Source organism: Pleurodeles waltl, chromosome 3_1 (genome assembly GCF_031143425.1).
Source record: "Pleurodeles waltl isolate 20211129_DDA chromosome 3_1, aPleWal1.hap1.20221129, whole genome shotgun sequence".
Taxonomy (NCBI): domain Eukaryota; kingdom Metazoa; phylum Chordata; class Amphibia; order Caudata; family Salamandridae; genus Pleurodeles; species Pleurodeles waltl.
In genome coordinates, this window is record NC_090440.1 from 727839660 (window position 1) to 727861677 (window position 22018).

At 52.6% G+C, this 22018-nt stretch overlaps 1 protein-coding gene across 1 annotated transcript; it reads right to left on the bottom strand.

The window, feature by feature from the left end:
* Positions 1-17707: 17707 nt before the first annotated feature.
* LOC138284569 (C2 calcium-dependent domain-containing protein 4C-like) lies at positions 17708-21809 on the bottom strand. The gene is made up of 2 exons (XM_069223472.1): positions 21622-21809; positions 17708-19202 (listed from the first exon to the last, which is right to left on the bottom strand). The coding sequence occupies exon 2, from the start codon at positions 19153-19155 to the stop codon at positions 17767-17769; it is 1389 nt and encodes a 462-aa protein (XP_069079573.1). The 5' UTR covers positions 19156-19202; positions 21622-21809; the 3' UTR covers positions 17708-17766.
* Between the last annotated feature and the right edge of the window lie 209 nt (positions 21810-22018).

Here is a 22018-nt window from a genome sequence, read left to right on the forward strand (position 1 = left end):
GTCTAAGGTTTTGCTTAGACACTGTAGGGTCATAGTGCTCATGCACCTATGCCCTCGCCTGTGGTATAGTGTACCCTGCCTTAGGGCTATAAGGCCTGCTAGAGGGGTGACTTATCTATGCCATAGGCAGTGTGAGGTTGGCATGGCACCCTGAGGGGAGTGCCATGTCGACTTAGTCATTTTCTCTCCACCAGCACACACAAGCTGGCAAGCAGTGTGCATGTGCTGAGTGAGGGGTCCCCAGGGTGGCATAAGACATGCTGCAGCCCTTAGAGACCTTCCCTGGCATCAGGGCCCTTGGTACCAGGGGTACCAGTTACAAGGGACTTACCTGGGTGCCAGGGTTGTGCCAATTGTGGAGACAAAGGTACAGTTTTAGGGAAAGAACACTGGTGCTGGGGCCTGCTTAGCAGGCCTCAGCACACATTTTAAAATCATAACTTGGCATCAGCAAAGGCAAAAAGCCAGGGGGTAACCATGCCAATGAGGCATTTCCTTACAACTGCCACACTCAATGTGACAGTGTTTTTGGCCCAAGTCTTGTACTGCTCTACACTGAATCAGAAGCTAGACCTATGCTTAGCAACTCAGGAGCAGTAACTACCCATGGGACTAATGCTGTGCTCGAGTTTTGGGCCTGTGCATTGAAAAACCGCATGACTCCTTATTTCACAAAACGATTTCACAGGATTTGCCCATTGAGTCATTCTTGGTTAATGCCATCAGTGGTGAAAATCTACTTTTGACTCTCCAATGTCTTTGAAAAATACTGTGTCAGTAAAGTTTGGTCTATTAAAAGAATAAAGCTGAGGTTAGGAAATACACCTCTATGAAGCATTTGAATATTTTTTGAGTTTACTAATGGTCGCACCCTCTCTACACGTTCCAATTAAATGGGCTGCTTTTATAAGAGCTTGTTTGAACCTTGGACGCTCCAGAGTCAATGGGATTGCAGAGCTGGTCCCTGAATACTCGCGTAACCGCCTTGCTTTGGGGGTCACTGGAACATATAATATTGAGTTGTACCCGCAATAGAAATCTGCCTTGACAGCTGTTACTTGTAATTAACCTAAGCATAAGACGGCCTAGTTATGTTGTTTCCACACAGAGGCTGTATCATAATCGGGTTACCTATGCGCAGAGACACAGATGAAAACTGTACCTTTTTTTGAAGAAATTGTTCTATAGAGAGTATATGCACGGACTCGATAACTCTGTGAGCTAGCACGTGCGCAGTAGACAGCACAGCTCAGAACCAGAGAATGATTATTTCTCCATGTTACAGGGAAGAAATGCCCAATTCGCATACGTTAACTCACAAAGTTACCAAATTAATTCATGCTTGTAGATAGTTAGAGGAAGATTTACTAACATTCACCCAAATGCATGGGCAGCTTCCAAAGATGTTGTGGTGCTTACATGAAAGAGCCATACAGTGGAATATCACTAAGATGGGGCGCTTTTTCTCATTTCCCCTACACCACATTCGTCAAGCCTGCCTTGCACCAAGCACACACCCTAGCACCATAATGCACAGCGGAAGGCAGCAGTTTGCATTTAGGGTGACCACAAATTCGTAAATTTCAATGGCGGTCCGTGATTTAAGCATTACATCCTTTTTCCATGATGATCCCTTGTGTCCTTAAATCTGGGGCTTGCAGCAAGATGTGCTGCTCCTCTGCAGAAACCTCTGAGTTCTGAAGATCTCCCTGTTCGGCTACGCTCGCTCCTCTTCTCAGCATAACAGAAGCCCCTCCCTCCTGTGCACTGACGATCAACCTGCCTTTTGTCACTGTGTCTGCTGGCTGATTGTCATGTACAGAGTGGTAAAGGGCCATTCTCACATGTAGTGGGCCTCCTCCTGCCTCGGCCTGGGGCAGGGCATTCTGTTTTTACCCAGAAGCTTTAGCATCACACCAGGGGCCAAGCTCTGGGGGAGCGAGGGGAACATTGGGGGACTGTCTTACATATTAAAATATCTTTCATAGACTTCAGAGTCTATGTAGCGCAGCGCAGAGTTTAAGTAACGCAGTGGGAAAATGTACCTCCTGTAAAGCACAAGCAACATGCAGGTGAAACAAATGTTTGTTTATGTAGATGGTTCAGTGGGTTAATGCTGTTGTCACATAATAGCTTTTTTTACTTGCAGTTGTTTCTTCCTAATCTTTCATTCTTCTAAGGTTTCTAAATAGGGTTCTTTAGGATAATAATGAATACTTACTGATAAAAACAACCCCAACCACTAGGTTATGTTTTAAATCCTGACTTTGTATTTCTCTAGACAAGGCACTCTTAACATATAGGCCCTCATTCTGACCCTGGCGGTCGGTGATAAAGCGGCGGCCAAGCCGCCAACAGGCCGGCGGTCTAAAATATGCAATTCTGACCCTGGCGGGAACCGCCAACACAGCCCGCCAACTTAACACTCCGACCGCCACGGCGGTACAAACAAACAGCGCGGCGGTTCCCGCCAACAGCCAGGCGGCAGACAATGTACCGCCCACCCTATTACGACCCACCAATCTGCCACCTTTTCCGGGGCGGGAGCACCGCCGATAAGAACACGGCGGAAACAGACTACGAACGGGAAAACGCTCACCTCTACGCACTCCACGCGAGATTCCGGCAGTATGGAACCAGAGTTGCAGGTCATCCCCGCACTCCTATTCCTGCTCATATACCAGGAGCACGCCCGGCGGCGCGGAAGACATCGGTGAGTACTGCACCTACGACACAGGGGAGGGAAAAGATTACCGGCACACACCCACCCACCCACACCCACTACAACACACACATCAATGCATTCCCACAGATCACTGTCACAACCCACAAACCACCCCCCTCCGAAATAATGCAAAGACCAAAAGAAGAGATCATAAACGGGCAGATATATTGAAATATGTACACCAGTAATCCCAATAAATAAATAAACATGTACAAAATATATACAGCTACTAAATGTAGTCCAACCACTGTCCGTGGATCACAGGGGTCCTGTGCAAAGGGGCAAGGCCCAGTCCCACGACAAGAACTCCACGGAGAGAACACTGCAGGGGCATCAGAAAGAAAATAGGACAGGCACCTCAGGGGGAAGGGAAGGGGGGGCACCTCAGCCACTTGAGTACACGACGCCAGATCCACGAGGGGACTCCATGACCACTGGGCCATCCTGGGGAGAGCAAAGCCACAGTCCAAACAGTCCATACAGTGGGTGGCCTGCCCACTGGGCCATCCTGGGGAGAGCAAAGCCACAGTCCATACAGTCCATACAGTGGGTGGCCTGCCCACTGGGCCATCCTGGGGAGAGCAAAGCCACAGTCCATACAGTCCATACAGTGGGTGGCCTGCCCACTGGGCCATCCTGGGGAGAGCAAAGCCACAGTCCATACAGTCCATACAGTGGGTGGCCTGCCCACTGGGCCATCCTGGGGAGAGCAAAGCCACAGTCCATACAGTCCATACAGTGGGTGGCCTGCCCACTGGGCCATCCTGGGGAGAGCAAAGCCACAGTCCATACAGTCCATAACAGACCCCACTGCCACTGGAGGAGGCAAGTTGGCCAGAGGACATCCTGCAGCCCTGCCCGAGATAGATCCTGCCCTGCCACGTCTGCCAAAGGGCCAGCGGTTCTTGCCTTGAAGGGCCCAGTTCAGCGGTTCCTGAGACGGCGGGGCCCAGTTCAGCGCTCCTTGCCTTGAAGGGCCCAGTTCAGCGGTTCCTGAGACGGCGGGGCCCAGTTCAGCGGTTCTTGAGACGGCGGGGCCCAGCGGAGCGGTGCTTGAGACGGCGGGGCCCAGTTCAGCGGTTCTTGAGGCGGCGGGGCCCAGTTCAGCGGTTCTTGAGACAGCGGGGCCCAGCGGAGCGGTGCTTGAGACGGCGGGGCCCAGTTCAGCGGTTCTGGAGACGGCGGGGCCCAGCGGAGCGGTGCTTGAGACGGCGGGGCCCAGTTCAGCGGTTCTGGAGACGGCGGGGCCCAGCGGAGCGGTGCTTGAGACGGCGGGGCCCAGTTCAGCGGTTCTTGAGACGGCGGGGCCCAGCGGAGCGGTGCTTGAGACGGCGGGGCCCAGTTCAGCGGTTCTGGAGACGGCGGGGCCCAGTTCAGCGCTCCTTGCCTTGAAGGGCCCAGTTCAGCGGTGCTTGAGACGGCGGGGCCCAGCGGAGCGGTGCTTGAGACTGCAGGGCCCAGTTCAGCGGTCCTTGCCCTGAAGGGCCCAGTTCAGCGGTTCTTGAGACGGCGGGGCCCAGTTCAGCGCTCCTTGCCTTGAAGGGCCCAGTTCAGCGGTTCTTGAGACGGCGGGGCCCAGCGGAGCGGTGCTTGAGACGGCGGGGCCCAGTTCAGCGGTTCTTGAGACGGCGGGGCCCAGCGGAGCGGTGCTTGAGACGGCGGGGCCCAGTTCAGCGGTTCTGGAGACGGCGGGGCCCAGCGGAGCGGTGCTTGAGACGGCGGGGCCCAGTTCAGCGGTTCTTGAGACGGCGGGGCCCAGCGGAGCGGTGCTTGAGACGGCGGGGCCCAGTTCAGCGGTTCTGGAGACGGCGGGGCCCAGCGGAGCGGTGCTTGAGACGGCAGGGCCCAGTTCAGCGGTTCTTGAGACGGCGGGGCCTAGCGGAGCGTTGCTTGAGACGGCGGGGCCCAGTTCAGCGGTTCTGGAGACGGCGGGGCCCAGTTCAGCGCTCCTTGCCTTGAAGGGCCCAGTTCAGCGGTGCTTGAGACGGCGGGGCCCAGCGGAGCGGTGCGTGAGACGGCGGGGCCCAGTTCAGCGGTTCTGGAGACGGCGGGGCCCAGTTCAGCGGTTCTTGAGACGGCAGGGCCCAGCGGAGCGGTGCTTGAGAAGGCGGGGCCCAGTTCAGCGGTTCTGGAGACGGCGGGGCCCAGCGGAGTGGTGCTTGAGACGGCGGGGCCCAGTTCAGCGGTTCTTGAGACGGCGGGGCCCAGCGGAGCGGTGCTTGAGACGGCGGGGCCCAGTTCAGCGGTTCTGGAGACGGCGGCCGGTCTATGTCCAACTGCTAATTGCCTGGTGGTGCCCTCCTGGGCAGCGGGGATGGTGCTCCTTCAATGCCCACCTGGGCTGTGGGTGGTGGGGCCCTCCTGGCCAGCTGGGCTGGGTCCTCCCTGGGCAGCGGCTATGGGGGTGGTGGGCTCTCCCGGGGCAGCTGTGCCGGTTCCTCCCGGGGCAGCGGCTATGGGGGTTGTGGGCTCCTCCTGGGCAGCAGGCCTGCTGCCTGACCTCTCCGACTTGCTGCCCTTGCCCTCCTTAGTCGTGGGCCTGTGGCCCTTTCCTCCCTTTGGAGCTGTGGCTGGTGACTGTCTCTGGGTGGTGTCCGGGGGGGATGTAGAAGGCGGGCTCCTGCGGCGCCCCTTCCGCCTTCTGCTCCTCTTCCCAGGGGGTGGGCTGGCTGTCCCCTTGCTGCTGGGCGAAGATCCAGACATGCGGGCTGGCGGGCTCCAATACCCCTGCACCCTTGTCAAGGGGGCTGCAGGGCTGGTGGTGGCTGAGGTGCTCTTCTTACCCCGACGAGAAGGAGGGGGGGGCTCAGGGTCAGGAAAGAAGTTAGTAGTGGCGAGGAAGAGCTTCTTGGGACAATGGAGAGTGGTAGGTACAGTGGGAATGGGAGTGGAGGGAGAGGATGTGGTTGTAGGTGAGTCACGTTTGCTGTCTTTGGGTGCAGGTGCAGGAGGGATAGGCTGTCGTGAGGTGGATGGCTGTTGGGTGGGTGGGTGGCTGCGTTTGTGTGGTGTGGAAGAGGGGGTGACAGACACAGTGGGAGAGGACACAGGGGACGTGTAAATGGCAGTGGGGGTGGTGACTGCACGTGTGCGGACTGGAGTGGAGGGTGTGCTGGTGATGGAAACACTGGCTGATGGTGAGGTGAATGGAGGTGTGAGTGTAGACGTCACAGGGAGGGAGGAGGGAGACGAGGAGGTGGGGGTCACAGAGGTGGTAGTGACTGTTGGCATGTCTGCATCGGAATGTTGCGTGTGTGAATGTCTGCGTGATCTGTGGTGCTTATGTTTGGATGAGCTTCTCTTGGGTGTTGAGGTGTGTGCAGGCTGGTCTGATGGTGCGGGTGGGACAGGCAGAGGAACAGGAGACTGGGAGGAGGGAGTTAGTAGAGGCAGGCAGGAGACAGGGACAATGGCTGCCGTCAGTGCTGAGGCCAGAGCCTGGAACGATCGCTGATGGGCAGCCTGAGCCGAATGAATGCCCTCCAGGTACGCATTGCTGCGATGAACCTCCCTCTCCACCCCCTGGATGGCATTCAAAAGGGTAGTCTGCCCAACAATGAGCGTTCGGAGGAGGTCAATGACCTCCTCACTGAGGGCAGCGGGGGTAACAGGGGCAGGGCCTGAGGTGCCTGGGGCGAAGGAGATGCCCGGCTTCCTGGCAGAGCGGGCACGGGGCGAACGCTGAGGGGCTGCTGGGAGGGCGGAGATGGTGCGCTGGGTGGCGGCTGTACCTGTAATGGCGGGGGGCACGGATGGTGCCACCCCCGCAAGGGAGCCCCCTTCCGAGGACGTGTCCGTGTCGCTGCAGGGTCCAGTCGTCCCCGTCGTGGAGCTCCCCTCGCCCTCCGTCTCACTGGTCCAGTCTGACTCTGTGGCATGGCCCTCCTGGGCCATGTGAGATGCAGCTCCCTCCTGCCCCGATGCCACTTCTCCTCCGCCTGATGATGCTGATGCACACAAGCACAGAAAGACAAACAAAAAGGGGGGGGGAGAGAGAAATAAAGGGATATTGAGTACATGGATCTCCGGTACAGTTAGCGGACATGACAGACACAGATGCCCCCTGCACTAAGTTGCGCACTTGGGGTCCGCTACGCATTCCGTGGAACATGCCCTACACGCCTAGAGTTGACAACTGCACCCATGGATGACACGGCCCAGGGATGGCTGTACTGACAAACTACTCAGGGTGGTGGCTGGGGACACAGGGGCTTACGGGGGTGCCCAGCCTACAGATATCGCCCTGGCCTAGGGGGACCCCCAGCCCTCCTCCCCCACCCAGACACCTCCACTGCGCGACAACAGAGTAGATAATGCTTGTACTCACCCCCTTGTGTCTGCTGTGCTGCCCTCACGCGCCCATCCAATTCAGGGTAGGCCACCGCCAGGATCCGGAACATCAGGGGGCTCAGTTGACGGCAGGCACCCCGCCTACGTTGGGAGGCCATCCCCAGCAGAGACTCTGCGGTCTTCTTGGTCCCGCGGCGGATGTCCTCCCACCTCTTGCGGCAGTGGGTGCCCCGTCGATGGTGGACCCCCAGGGTCCGGACTTCCTTGGCGATGGCACGCCAAATCCCGATCTTCTCATGGGCGCGGACCTATGTGACACGTACAGGGAGGGAGAAATACCACGTTCAAGTTTCTCAGCATTTTCCAGTGGCCCAACGCCCCCTATCCCCGCCAGGCCCCCCGCCATGCCCCCCGCCAGGCCCAACATGCCCCCCATCCCCGCCAGGCCCCCCGCCATGCCCCCCGCCAGGCCCAACATGCCCCCCATCCCCGCCAGGCCCCCCGCCATGCCCCCCGCCAGGCCCAACATGCCCCCCCTCCCCGCCAGGCCCCCCGCCATGCCCCCCGCCAGGCCCAACATGCCCCCCATCCCCGCCAGGCCCCCCGCCATGCCCCCCGCCAGGCCCAACATGCCCCCCATCCACGCCAGGCCCCCCGCCATGCCCCCCGCCAGGCCCAACATGCCCCCCATCCCCGCCAGGCCCCCCGCCAGGCCCCCAAGCCAGCCAGTGGCCCCAAATCCATATTGAATTAAACTCACTTGTTGGTCTGGAGGACCGTAGAGTAGCGCATACTGGGGGAGGACCCCATCCACAAGTTTCTCCAACTCCTCTCCAGTGAAGGCAGGGGCCCTTTCCCCAGGCGCAGCAGCCATTGTCCCTTCCAGACCGAGGTCACAGCAACACTTGCAGTATAGGTCCTCTCCTGTGAAAGTTCAAGTCGCAAGTGGATAAGTAGATAGAAAATGGCGGTCACGTCCGCGGCGGTGCGTACCGCGGCGGTGCGTCCCGCCACCGCCGGCGCCCTTCGCCATTGGCTCCTGAAACCCATAGGCTTCAATGTTAACCAATGCGGCTTCGCGCCGCGGTCTTCGCCCGCCGCCCGCCGCGGTGTGCCACGCCAGCGCATTGACCTCACATCCCATTGTCACACTTCACAGGTCAGGCAGCCGCCATTTCCAGGGCCCACATGGCTCAATTTCAACTGCGTCACACAGGCCTAGGCCTTGCATAGCCACTCAGACACGCCATTCACTGCATAGAGAATCGTATACTGTGCTAGCTGTGAGTACGTACCTGTGGGTTGCTTGACTGTGTGCTCCATGTTGTCCTTCCTAGGCACCGTCCGCTGGGTTGGGCGAGGAGACGGATGAATCCTCCTGTGTACCGACCGCTGGTGGACCTGTCGACAATGGAAGAACGCCACATTATCCTGACCTACCGTCTTAACCGTGCCACTATCCATGAACTGAGTGCCCAGCTGGAGCCCGACCTGATGTCCCCCATCCGCCAACCCACAGGGATTCCCCCTCTGGTGCAGGTCATGTCAGTACTCCATTTCTTGGCAAGTGGGTCATTTCAGACAACCGTGGGAATTGCTTCTGGGATGTCTCAGCCCATGTTTTCGAAGGTGTTATCCAGAGTGTTGTCTGCCCTGATGAAATCCGTGAGGAGCTACATCATTTTCCCTGAGGTGGGCGAATTGGCTACAGTGAAGGGTGATTTCTACGCCCGTGGACATATTCCCAACGTAATTGGTGCCATTGATGGGACCCATGTGGCTTTGGTTCCCCCAAGAGACAGGGAGCAGGTGTACAGGAACAGAAAAAATTACCATTCAATGAACATCCAGGTGGTGTGTTTGGCTGACCAGTACATCTCGCATGTAAATGCCAAATTCCCAGGGTCAGTGCATGACGCCTACATCCTCAGGAATAGCAGCATCCCTTACGTGATGGAACAGCTACAGAGACACCGTGTATGGCTAGTGGGGGACTCTGGGTACCCCAACCTGTCGTGGCTACTGACCCCAGTAAGGAATCCCCGGACCAGGGCAGAGGAACGGTACAATGAGGCCCATGGGCGTACTAGGAGGATGATCGAACGCACCTTTGGCCTCCTAAAGGCCAGGTTTAGGTGCCTGCATATGACAGGTGGATCCCTAATGTACTCACCTAAGAAGGTGTGTCACATCATCGTGGCCTGCTGCATGCTTCACAACCTGGCTTTGCGCCGCCAGGTGCCTTTCCTGCAGGAGGATGGTCGAGACGGTGGTGTTGTGGCAGCGGTGGAACCTGAGGAGAGTGACGAGGAGGAAGACGACGGGGCTGAAACAGACAACAGGGACAGAATCATTGAACAGTACTTCCAATAGGACACAGGTAACATTTCAAAGATAATTTAGTAAATGTTAACTACTCTCCTGCATCTCTGCTGCCTGTCTATTTGCCCCAGTGTATGACGACTGAGTTTTGGCTTTTCCCTCCCTATTTCAGATCTGGGGTCCCCACTACGAGTCCTGTGCTTCGTTTCCCCATGGACTACAGCTTTGTGGCAGCTGTTTGTTGACTTCACCATGTACAAGGACATATTTGCACTGTCATGTCAATTACAATATATTGAAATCACAGCCAGACTCCAGATATTTTGGTGCAAAATAGGTGTTTATTTAAGTGCTCAAAATGGGATGGGTGGTTTCAAGTGGGTGGGGGCTATGGTGAAGGAATGTCCATGGCAGAGTCCAGAGTAACAGTCACACAGGTGCATTGTCCAGAGGCCTGTGGAGAGATGGAGCATGGGCAGTTCAAGGATGGACAGGGTGACAATGTGGGACAGTGGGATGACATCAGGTGGTATCCATTGCTGGCGGGGGTCTTGACATCCTACTCTGTCTTCTTGCGAGATCTCAGGGCCCTCTTGCGGGGTGGTTCTTCTCCTGCAGGAGGTGGGGGTCTGGTGGGCTGCTGCTGTGCGGGGGCCTCCTGTCCACTAGCGCCGGCGGAGGTGGTTGGCTGTTCTTGGTCCAGGCTAGTGGCAGGGGCCCTTGGGTGTTGTTCAGTGTCCGCCCTGGTGTTTACGAGGTCCTGCAGCAGCCCTACCATGGTAACCAGGGTGGTGTTGATGGCTCTGATGTCCTCCCTGTACCCCCGATAGTGTTCCTCCTGCAGTGCCTGGATCTCCTGGAACCGGGCCAGTACCGTCGCCATCGTCTCCTGGGAGCGGTTGTATGCTCCCATGATGGTGGTGAGGACCTCGTGGAGAGTGGGTTCCCTGGGCCTCTCCTCCCCCCCCTGTCGCACAGCTGCCCTCCGAGTTCCCCTGTTTCCCTGGGCCTCTGCCCCCTGGCCGGTGTGCCCACTACCACTGCCCCCAGGTCCCTGTTGTTGTTGGGGTGGTGGGTTATCCTGGGTGCCCTGTAGTGGTAGACACACCGCAGATTGACGCGCCCTGGAGACAGAGGCATGGGCCCGCTGGGTGGGAGCTGTGCTGGTGTTCCCAGAGGGGTTAGGGTCTGTAGTGGCCTGGGCCTGTGTGAGGGGAACCGACTGTCCAGAGGTCCCCGATGGTCCGGGCTGGTCATCGGTGTCCAGGTCGACAGAGCTGCTGTCATCGCTGACGGCCTCTTGGGTGGGGGGTGTGGAGAATTCTGGCCCCTCCGCCGCGGTGTGTTGACGGTCGGGTCCTGCAGGGGTATAGAGGTATGGTTATAGTTTCAATGAGTGGCATATGGGTGTATCTGTGGGTTCTCGTGTCCCCAAGTGCTGGCATTCGTGTGTGGGGGCTTTGGTGAGGGTGGCTTGTGGGGGGGATGTGTATATGCATTGGGCATGCTTTGGTGATGGGTGTCCATGCTTAGTGGACGCATGCAGGCCTAGGTTTTGGGATGTGTGGGTTGTGATGGTGAGACATTGGCGGGGAATAGGTGTGCTGGGGGTGGGGGTGAGGATGGTGGTGGGGGTGAGGATGGTGGTGGGGGTGAGGATGGGGGTGAGGATGGGGGTGGGGGTGAGGGTGGGGTTCGAGGATGGGGGTGAGGGTTGGGGTCTGATTTGGCATGCAGGTGGGGGGGAAGCAGTATTGAAGCTTCAACTTACCAGTATCCATTCCTCCGCCGACTCCTGCGAGGCCGTCAGGATGCAGGATGTTCAAGACTTCCTCCTCCCATGATGTGAATTGTGGGGGTTGAGGTGGGGGTCCTCCGCCAGTCTTCTGCACGGCGATGTTGTGCCTGGATACCATGGAACGCACCTTCCCCCGTAGGTCGTTCCATCGCTTCCTGATGTCTTCCCGATTTCTGGGGTGCTGTCCCACTGCGTTGACCCTGTCGACAATCCTCTGCCATAGCTCCGTCCTCCGGGCAATGCTGGTGTATTGTATCTGTGTGCCGAACAGCTGGGGCTCTACCCGAACGATTTCCTCCACCATGACCCTGAGTTCTTCGTCTGTGAAGCGGGGTTGTCTTTGGGGTGCCATGGGGTGGTGTGTATGATGTGTGGGGTGGAGTATGTGTATTTAAGTGAGTTGAGTGTGGTGGTGTGTGTTGTTTTGTGTGTGGATAGTGTGTGGGTGATGGTGTTGAGTGGCTGTGGCTGTTAGTTTGTGGATGCTGGTGTCTCGCTCTGGCCTTCTTTCAGAATTTTTTAGCGTAGGGGTTTGTGGGTGATGTGGGTGTGTGTTTTATATTGTATTGTGTGTGGGAGTGGTGTGTGTATGTGTATCAGGTGTGTGGGATTCAAATCGTCCAATGTGGCTGAGTTTTGTTCGTTTGTGTGTATTCTGACCGCGGCGGTGTGTCCCGCCAATGGAATACCGCGTTTGAATGACCGCCGCGTGGATTCGTGGGTCGTAATGGCATGGGCGTATTTCTGTTGGCGTGGCGGTGGAGGTTTGGTCACCTCCACCTTTCCGCCGACCGCTGGTCTGGCGGTCTGTTGTGGCGGTCGGATTTTCGGAGGTTTGCCTTCTGCGGGTCAGAATGACCGTGGCGGGTTTCCGCGACCGCGGCGGGATTATGGAGGATTTCTGACCGGCGGTAGGCGCCTTTTACCGCCGAGGTCAGAATGACCACCATAGTCCCTACCAGTATGGATGACATGTGACTCCTATATCTTGTAGCCATCATTTTTTAAGAAACATTTCCTATAAATTAACTTACGTATTCATAGGAGCCTTTGTCTATGTATAATATGTGTGCGATGTAACACACATCAACACACTGCCCTATGACCTTGCAATCAGTAGTGTTATAAAATGAATTAAATACATATGAGAGGGTCTAGGAAGAGATGAGGGACACCATTGAAGGTTGGTATTAACGGAATCTGTGGAGAAGTTGGTCTCTGGGGGAGGTGGTGGTGCCACAAAGATTGTCATGCCAGCTGCCACCGGTGGCTTTGTCAGGGATGAAGCTAGAGGTAGGTGAGCTGATGATAGCTCGAGCTAGACTTAAGCTTTAAGCCTGGCTCTGACTTAGCTCGAGGTCCCATTGGAACTTCAAGCCCATTACGAACCAAGCTTTCATATGATTTCATGTGCAAAGTGGTAAAAACAAAGCATTGAAATAAAACAGGAGATACGAATGGACACCAATTTAGTGGCTAAATTGTACTGAAACCACAAAACCTTCATTAATTGTGGCTTTCATTGACCAAATTGTGCGATCTTAGGCAAACATTTTTCACCCATTGTGTTTAGTTTAAAAAACTATAATTAGGGCCACTGAAATCATGAAGCATGGGAGGGCCAGATTATTCAGCATGGTTGACTAAATTATGCAGAAAGAAAAGGCAAATTATGTGGCCTAATGTGGCACATTTCATGATAGTATTACTTCAATATTTGGGGATCTTTACACTTGTTAGCAATCTCTGGATGTAGCTCTGGTTCAGCTTGCTGTGCTGATTTATTGGGTCATCCACCTCTAGGTTTAACTATTGTGAGAAAGTAGCCTCTTTCTAGGCTTGTTACCCCCACTTATGGCCTGTTTGTGAGTATATGTCAGGGTGTTTTCACTGTCTCACTGGGATCCTGCTAGCCAGGGCACAGTGCTCATTGTGAAAACCCTATGTTGTAAGTGTGGTTATTATGTGTCACTGGGATCCTGCTAGCCAGGACCCCAGTGCTCATAAGTTGGTGGCCTATATATATGTGTTCCCTGTGTGATGCCTAACTGTCTCACTGAGGCTCTGCTAACCAGAACCTCAGTGGTTATGCTCTCTCTGCTTTCCAGATTTGTCACTAACAGGCTAGTGACTAAATTTACCAATTCACATTGGCATACTGGTACACCCATATAATTCCCTAGTATATGGTACTGAGGTACCCAGGGTATTGGGGTTCCAGGAGATCCCTATGGGCTGCAGCATTTCTTTTGCCACCGATAGGGAGCTCTGACAATTCTTACACAGGCCTGCCAGTGCAGCCTGCGTGAAATAACGTCCACGTTATTTCACAGCCATTTACCACTGCACTTAAGTAACTTATAAGTCACCTATATGTCTAACCTTCACCTGGTGAAGGTTGGGTGCAAAGTTACTTAGAGTGTGGGCACCCTGGCACTAGCCAGGGTGCCCCCACATCGTTCAGGGCAAATTCCCCGGACTTTGTGAGTGCGGGGACACCATTACACGCGTGCACTATACATAGGTCACTACCTATGTATAGCGTCACAATGGTAACTCCGAACATGACCATGTAACATGTCTAAGATCATGGAATTGTCACCCCAATGCCATTCTGGCATTGGGGAGACAATTCCATGATCCCCGGGTCTCTAGCATAGTACCCGGGTACTGCCAAACTGCCTTTCCGGGGTCTCCACTGCAGCTGCTGCCAACCCCTCAGACAGGTTTCTGCCCTCCTGGGGTCCAGGCAGCCCTGGCCCAGGAAGGCAGAACAAAGGACTTCCTCTGAGAGAGGGTGTAACACCCTCTACCTTTGAAAATAGGTGTGAGGGCTGGGGAGGAGTAGCCTCCCCCAGCCTCTGGAAATGCTTTGATGGGCACAGATGGTCCCCATCTCTGCATAAGCCAGTCTACACCGGTTCAGGGATCCCCCAGCCCTGCCCTGCCCTGGCGCGAAACTGGACAAAGGAAAAGGAAGTGACCACTCCCCTGACCTGCACCTCCCAGGGGAGGTGCCTAGAGCTCCTCCAGTGTGTCCCAGACCTCTGCCATCTTGGAAACAGAGGTGTTGGGGGCACACTGGACTGCTCTGAGCGGCCAGTGCCAGCAGGTGATGTCAGAGGCTCCTTCTGATAGGCTCTTACGTCTCTTGGTAGCCAATCCTCCTAACCTGGTAGCCAAACCTTCTTTTCTGGCTATTTAGGGTCTCTGCTTTGGGGAATTCTTCAGATAACGAATGCAAGAGTTCACCAGAGTTCCTCTGCATCTCCCTCTTCACCCTCTGCCAAAGGATCGACTGCTGACTGCTCAGGACGCCTGCAAAACCGCAACAAAGTAGCAAGACGACTACTAGCAACCTTGTATCGCCTCATCCTGCCGGCTTTCTTGACTGTTTCCAGGTGGTGCCTGCTCTGGGGGTAGCCTGCCTCCTCCCTGCACCAGGAGCTCTGAAGAAATCTCCAGTGGGTCGATGGAATCTTCCCCCTGCTAACGCAGGCACCAAAAGACTGCATCACCGGTCCTCTGGGTCCCCTCTCATCCTGACGAGCGTGGTCCCTGGAGCTCAGCAACTCTGTCCAAGTGACTCCCACAGTCCAGTGACTCTTCAGTCCAAGTTTGGTGGAGGTAAGTCCTTGCCTCCCCACGCTAGACTGTATTGCTGGGTACCGTGTGATTTGCAGCTGCTCCAGCTCCTGTGCACTCTTCTAGGATTTCCTTTGTGCACAACCAAGCCTGGGTCCCCGACACTCCTTCCTGCAGTGCACAACCTGCTGAGTTGTCCTCCAGCGTCGTGGGACTCCCTTTTGTGGCTTCGCGTGGACTCTGGTTCACTTTCCTTCCAAGTGCCTGTTCAGGTATTTTTGTGGGTGCTGTCTGCTTCTGTGAGGGCTCCCTGAGTTGCTGGGCACCCCCTCTGTCTCCTCCTCCAAGTGGCGACATCCTGGTTCCTCCTGGGCTACAGCAGCACCCAAAAACTTCTACTGCAACCCTTGCAGCTAGCAAGGCTAGTTTGTGGTCTTTCTGTGTGGAAATACTTCTGCAAGCTTCATCGCGACGTGGGACATCCGTCTTCCAAAGAAGAAGTCCCTAGCTCTCTTCTTTCTTGCAGAACTCTAAGCTTCTTCCATCCGGTGGCAGCTTCCTTGCACCCTCAGCTGGCATTTCCTGTGCTCCTGCCCGCTCTCGACACTGTCGCGACTATTGGACTTGGTCCCCTTGTCTTACAGGTACTCAGGTCCAGAAATCCACTGTTGTTGCATTGCTGGGGTTTGTTCTTCCTGCAGAATCCCCCTATCACGACTTCTGTGCTCTCTGGGGGTAGTAGGTGCACTTTACACCTACCTTTCAGGGTCTTGGGGTGGGCTATTTCTCTAACCCTCACTGTTTTCTTACAGTCCCAGCGACCCTCTACAAGCTCACATAGGTTTGGGGTCCATTCGTGGTTCGCATTCCACTTTTGGAGTATATGGTTTGTGTTGCCCCTATACCTATGTGCTCCTATTGCAATCTACTGTAATTCTACACTGTTTGCATTACTTTTCTTGTTATTACTTACCTAAATTTGGTTTGTGTACATATATCTTGTGTATATAACTTATCCTCATACTGAGGGTACTCACTGAGATACTTTTGGCGTAGTGTCATAAAAATAAAGTACCTTTATTTTTAGTACTTCTGTGTATTGTGTTTTCTTATGATATTGTGCATATGACACCAGTGGTATAGTAGGAGCTTTACATGTCTCCTAGTTCAGCCTAAGCTTCTTTGCCATAACTACCTTCTATCAGCCTAAGCTGCTAGAAACACCTCTTCTACACTAATAAGGGATAACTGGACCTGGCACAAGGTGTAAGTACCTCTGGTGCCCACCACAAGCCAGGCCAGCCTTCTACAACTATCATTACCAGTGTTCATTAATTCCAAGGTTTTCTAGTGCCACACTGTAACCTACCAGACAAATGCTCCATGCTAGACCTTGGCTGGATTTGTCCATCATTCTTAAAATAAATTAGCTTTTTCCTAATAAACAGTAATTTTCTGTCAGTGTGTATGTATATGTTATTTCAGTAGCGCCACACTAGCCAAAAGGCAGTAGAGCGTTGCACAAAGTCCAAGACACAATTTATGTCTAGACACCTGTGCTAAGTCACTGGGGGCATATTTACTAACATTTTATGCAACACAGTACTGTAAGTGAGGTTGTTGCGCTGCAAAGCATGAAAGGGAAAGAGCAGACCATCACCAGGTTTTCAAAGATATGATGCATTGGAATTGAGATCAAAAGCTCTGACATACAAGTTACAAAGCGAACATGCATCTTCTCTCTGTTCATCCCCTTTTCAACCTCTTCCTCTCTCAGTTCCCCTTTCTCTATCTGTTCCCTCCTCTCTCCTACCTTGTTATTCGTCTCTGCCTCTTTCTCATGTGCCTTTTCTCGATCCTCTCTACCTTGCTTTTATATACTCCCTCCACCTCTTATATGCCCCCCTACCTCTTTTTCTCTTTTCAGCCTCCTCTGTCACCCTAAGAATCTTTCTGTATCTGTTTTTGTTCCTTTTGCTGTCCCATTGTCTTCTGTGATCCTATTTCCATCTGTTCTTTTTCTCTCTCTCAGCTGACAGATCCTTGTACGCTTTCCACTCTCTCATTGTTCACTATCATTGTTCTAAACTTCTGTCCCTCCATCTCTGTATATACCCTCTCTCCTCCTTTCTTACCACAATTTCTCTGTGTTTTTCACACTCTCTAGTAGTGCTACTGCCTGTGAAATCAAAGATTACGATCAGCAACACCGCTGCATCTGGAACTATCATTCATGGTACTGGGGTAGATTTGGGAAAACTACCCCTTATGTTGGTTGTGAAAGTCTGCTTGGTGTATCTATATTTGCTAGTTTCTTCATCTTTCAATATGTCTAGCTATGTGTGACTGTTTGCTCAATACTCAAATGTGCTATATAAACTAAAGAACATAAACCTATTTTAGCCTGTACTTCTGCAAGCTCTATTTTATAATAGTTAGATGTTCTCAGGTATAGCCCTAAATTAGCTTTTTTTAACTTAAGTTTTGTCCTGAATTTTGACCTTTTGTCCTGAATTTTTATTGTCACTGTCCAGAATGTCCCTTCTTGTCAGGTGGTCACCCTACTTGCACTCTGCATGCCAGAATGAGGTCAAGGAGTCTCTTGTAATGAGTTTTAGCATCTTATGATTTACATAGTGCTTTGTAAATTTTTCAGTTATTGAATGGGGTAGCTAGGTGTAAAAGATGTGTGCACAACTGAACATAAATTTTAAGACATTTGTAATTTGTACTCAGTGAGCTAAATGGGTAGACATTTCTAATGTAAAGTACCAGTACTCTCCCATTTGAAATAGCAGTTGATTTAAATCACTGCTTGTTCTATAATATCAGATGTTCTCAATTTATAGCGTATTCATAAAAGCAGGTTGGCATCAGAAAGAAATATAACACCTTTCATAGTGTGCCCAATAGAAGCGGGTGATAGACGATAACATGCAAAGTTTATTACACCATGTATTTGGATAAATAAAGCATCATATTTCAATAGATATATATTTATTAAATAGTTGGTACAAAAATAAAAATGTTTGCTTTTCTGTCTACTTCACAACGATAAGATATTTAATAACACCAGCTCTGTCTCTCCCAGAACATTGTCTCTTTTCAGGGAGGATGTTTTATTCACGGCTTTGAACTTCAAGGACCGGGTGTACAGGTCGCGCTCGCTAATGCCAACAAAGAAGAAGTCCTCATTGAAGATGGGATTGCGACTCTTGCGGATGATGGTGCTCTTTTGTTTCTGAGCTTTTCCAGGCAAGAGGCAGAGGCTGATACAACAACTGATCAACTTTGGGTCCGTGGAAGAATCATATAGTCCCTCAGCACTGATAAGGCGGATTCGGAGCCTTTCATTGTCTGGACAGTACTCAGCAGAAAGTCTCAGGACACCACCCCTGTCAAGGAATGCAGTGTTCTCCCCCACAAAGCGTTCCCTACTGTAGCCTAGGTCCATGGAAAACTTGGATCTTGAAATGCTGCCTCTCTGTGAGACAGTAGAGTCCTCCACGCTGTTGGACACCCGCCTGGGGGTGTACGGGCTGGTGTCTGTGGAGCTCCCCTCATCTGTGGACGAAGAAGTGGTTCGTGGCCGACCAAACCTATGGTTGAACGCCTTGGAGAAAAGTCTATCTTGGCTCAGAGCCTTGAACAAGGAGTTGGATTTGGTGGGTGATCTGCTGAGAAGAGGGGAGCTAAATGGAGAGGACTCTGTGGATGATGTAGTGTCACTGTCCCAAGCCCCCTGTCTGTGCATGTAATGAGGGGACAGGCGAGCAGCCGCCGACACACCACTGGGCAGAGAGTCCCCTTTACAGAAGGTGTTAGATCTGGATCTTGGGAGCAGACCAAGCAGCCCATATGCGCCCAAGGGGTCATTGTGGAAGATGGACTCCTTCCTCCTGGTGTTGGGGCTCTCAAGTAGCGTGCAGAAGCCGTAGGAAGTGTGCGTTTTGGGGAGGTGAGGAAGAGACAGAGCTGCCTGGGACTGGGGGTCAGCGTTGGTGCTTTCGTCATCACTGCAGCTCATGTCAAAGGGGAGCTCTTCGGCGCTTTCGATTTGGATGATGTGCTGCTGGGTGAAAGGTAGGCTGAGGCGAGGCAGGTCAGGTCCTCCATGGGTGCCCCTGGGCTCCAGAGTGGCAGCTCGCAGGTTGGGTGTGGATCTGCGGAGGGATGGGCTGCACACATACAGGTTAGGAGTGGATCGGTGGTGGGGGGCAGTACTTGTCCTGGGGTGGGGTGCCAATTTTGGGGGAATGCAAAATTCAGGGATCTTGTCCGGAGTCAGCACGTATGGACAGTCGGAGCCCTTCCTCTGTCTGTTGGTGTATTGGCGGTCTTTTCCCCGCATGGCCTGCCCAGGGTCCACGAAGAGGAAGGAGAAGCTGCGGCCACTTTGCTCCACATTCAACCCGAGCCGTTCCAGCAGCCGCATCAAGGCTGGATGGCAGTGGGAGGGGTCTGCGGCGCTCTCGTCGGACACTACAAAGAACATAAAAGAATGCTGTCAGTAACACCCTGCCACATACATGTGAACAAACAGAATCAACGCCACAGTAACCAAAGGGAGACACATGCAGAGACTCACAGCCGCACTAAACAGGAGGAGGAGCACACTAACACCCACACCTAGACTACTGAACATATTGACAATACATGCTATCTAATCAGTATTTATCGTAATAACGAGCGTCAGATGCACAGATTGTAAGAATAACCAAAATCATAATCTGAAAGTATATTTTATAGTAAAGTGTTGAAGAAAGTACTGTGTGATACACAGCGGGAAAAAGTAATATTTGTACACAGCACTGGCTAAAACCTTCAGAGCCAAAAATAACAGATGCTGCTATTATGCTCAAAGGTAAACACTATTTTCTGCCTCGGAAGCGTGAGTCACCTCTGCCAGGACACCAGACTGTCGCCTGCAGGAGGCCCGTTAACTCCCTTATCGCAGCAGCTGTCACCATGATTAGCTGTAGCGATGTAGGCGCCTAGGCAGATCCCAAAACACAAACATTCTCGTTCTGTCTCTCTCCCTCTATCAAACCAGAATACACAGTATTGCGCCACTGTACATCAAGTTTGCACAGACAGATCAGTGCAAAAAATACGATGGTACAAAAGAACACATTTCCACTGATGTGCACGCATCAATTGTGTGCAAACTTGTAGTGTACTGGTGCCAAGTCGATACAATGTAACACTGCTACAGTGAATAATCACTACTGCGGCTCTGAGAAATGCCATGTTTCACGAAGACGTGGAGGATAACTGGCACAGACTGAAAATCAGAACGCAGAAAGGCCTCCTTATTCACCTGTGCATCGATTTAAACCATGAAGGTCAGAGTTTTAGGGAGTGCCACGAGTCAATTCTGCAAAGAAAGCGAAATGATGCCGAGCGTCATGGAAGTTAGGACTCTTGTTACGCGTGTATAGCACACTAATGTTCGGTCATCCAAGCAGTGAGAAAGGAGATGGCAATGGTACACAACTCTAATGTTTAGGGACTGACGGTCTGTGCCTTCCCTGCCTGGATTTGAGCCTGTGGCGTTACAGTAACATTGGTATCTCCTCAGCACATGTATTAACCGACCGAGCTTTCACAAACAAACCAGACTCTTTCACAGAGCCATGCTAGATTTTCAGGATATCCACATGAGATAAATGTATAAGCGGTTATTTTGCATAAGGACCATTCACATAGTTGCAGTGATCCTGGAATGGCTCTAGACTTCAGTGTTCGAGAATACACAGCCCGTTGAGGGAACATGAGTGAGAGCCCTGAACAGCTGCTTGTTGTTTACCATTTACTGAACACTGCGGCTGGACTTCAGGACACCAGGGTTCAGATTAGCGCACAGAGCATAGCATATAGAAGGTCATCAGATGGATTTAACATTGCAATTAGTGGACTGTGGAAGCAGTGGGGCCAAAAGTTCAGCTTCAGGCTGTGAGCCAGAAACTATGGCTGCAATTCCAAGTTCCAAAAATCTTTTGACCCAGGGCAAATTATGTGGTCTCTCTCTGCCACCATCTCCTCGGGTGCCCTTAGCCATAGAAGACACCTCCATTAATGAAAACTCAGTTTTAAATGGCCTTAAGAATAAAACCAGCTGTAATGTGGTGAATGAAACACTCCTCGAGGACATGAGCAATGCCAGAATTTCAGGATATCTACATCAAGTACATTTGCATACAATTAATTTAAATATGAATCTTTTAAATACTCACTAGCTGTCCTGAAAACCTTGGGGCACATTAACTAGTATTTCAACTAACGCATAGCAACAAGGGAGCTTATGTCATAAGAATTATTTCTGCTCTCTCCTTATGCTGGCGCACGGTGTGCTGCCTATCGCCAGCGTAGCCACCCTTGCACAAAATGGTGCCTGCGTTACAGGCAGGATTGTTTTTGTGCTGTAAGGGACATCTTCCTGCACAAAACAACCCTTAGAGGCATGTCCTCTTTCTATGTATGCTACAATATGCAGCACACATGGAAAGAGGAGGTAACAAGGAGAAATAAAGATATGTATCCTTGTTACTCCTCTCTCAGGTAGCACAGCGATTTGGTATAAACCCAGGTTTAAAAATATTTGTAAATCTGAGTTTCCATCAAAATACATGGATCCGTTCTCCACCTATGCAAAGCCTACCTGAGGCAAAGTCATGTAAGGCAGCCCCATATGTTGCCTTGTGTTACTTTCTCATTTACTAAACTACGCAAGCCCACGTAAAATGGGTTTGCTAATCTTAGCATATGGTAAAAACTATTATGCATCAGGGCTGCGCCACGAATGTGACGCAACACAAATACAAAATCCTAGTAACTCAGGGCCTAAATATTACATATCAGACATATAATCAGAGGTTAAGGTAACCAGAAATTAAATTACCTGGCTAATGAGATTCTGGCTCTCCTGGTCAACTTTTCCGTCTGTTACCAAGGCAGCAGCGGTGCAGTAGGGTGCTTACAGAGAGCAGCGCCGGTGCGTTGCGATTCCCAGTCTGTAGTGGTGTAGGAGCAGTGTCCTTCACACACAGCTGCAGCCGGATCCTCCTGACAAGTGGCGAGCTGTAAATCTGCGTGTGCTTCTCTGAAAGAACAGCCCGTGCTCGCTCCCTTATACACAGGCCGTGGCAGCCCTCCAGCCAATAACAGACACGCGCGAGTCCTCAGCCCCACCTGCGGGCAGGTAGCCAGATGCAGTACCTGTCCTGAGAGAAAAGAAAGCCCGTAGGGAGAGAAGACGTCACATGTTGCTTCTGCACATGATCAGCACCCACCCCCCT

Coding starts and splice junctions, on each gene's coding strand:
- LOC138284569 (XM_069223472.1), bottom strand. CDS start 19,155: ATGCGGCTGCTGGAACGGCTCGGGTTGAATGTGGAGCAAAGTGGCCGC.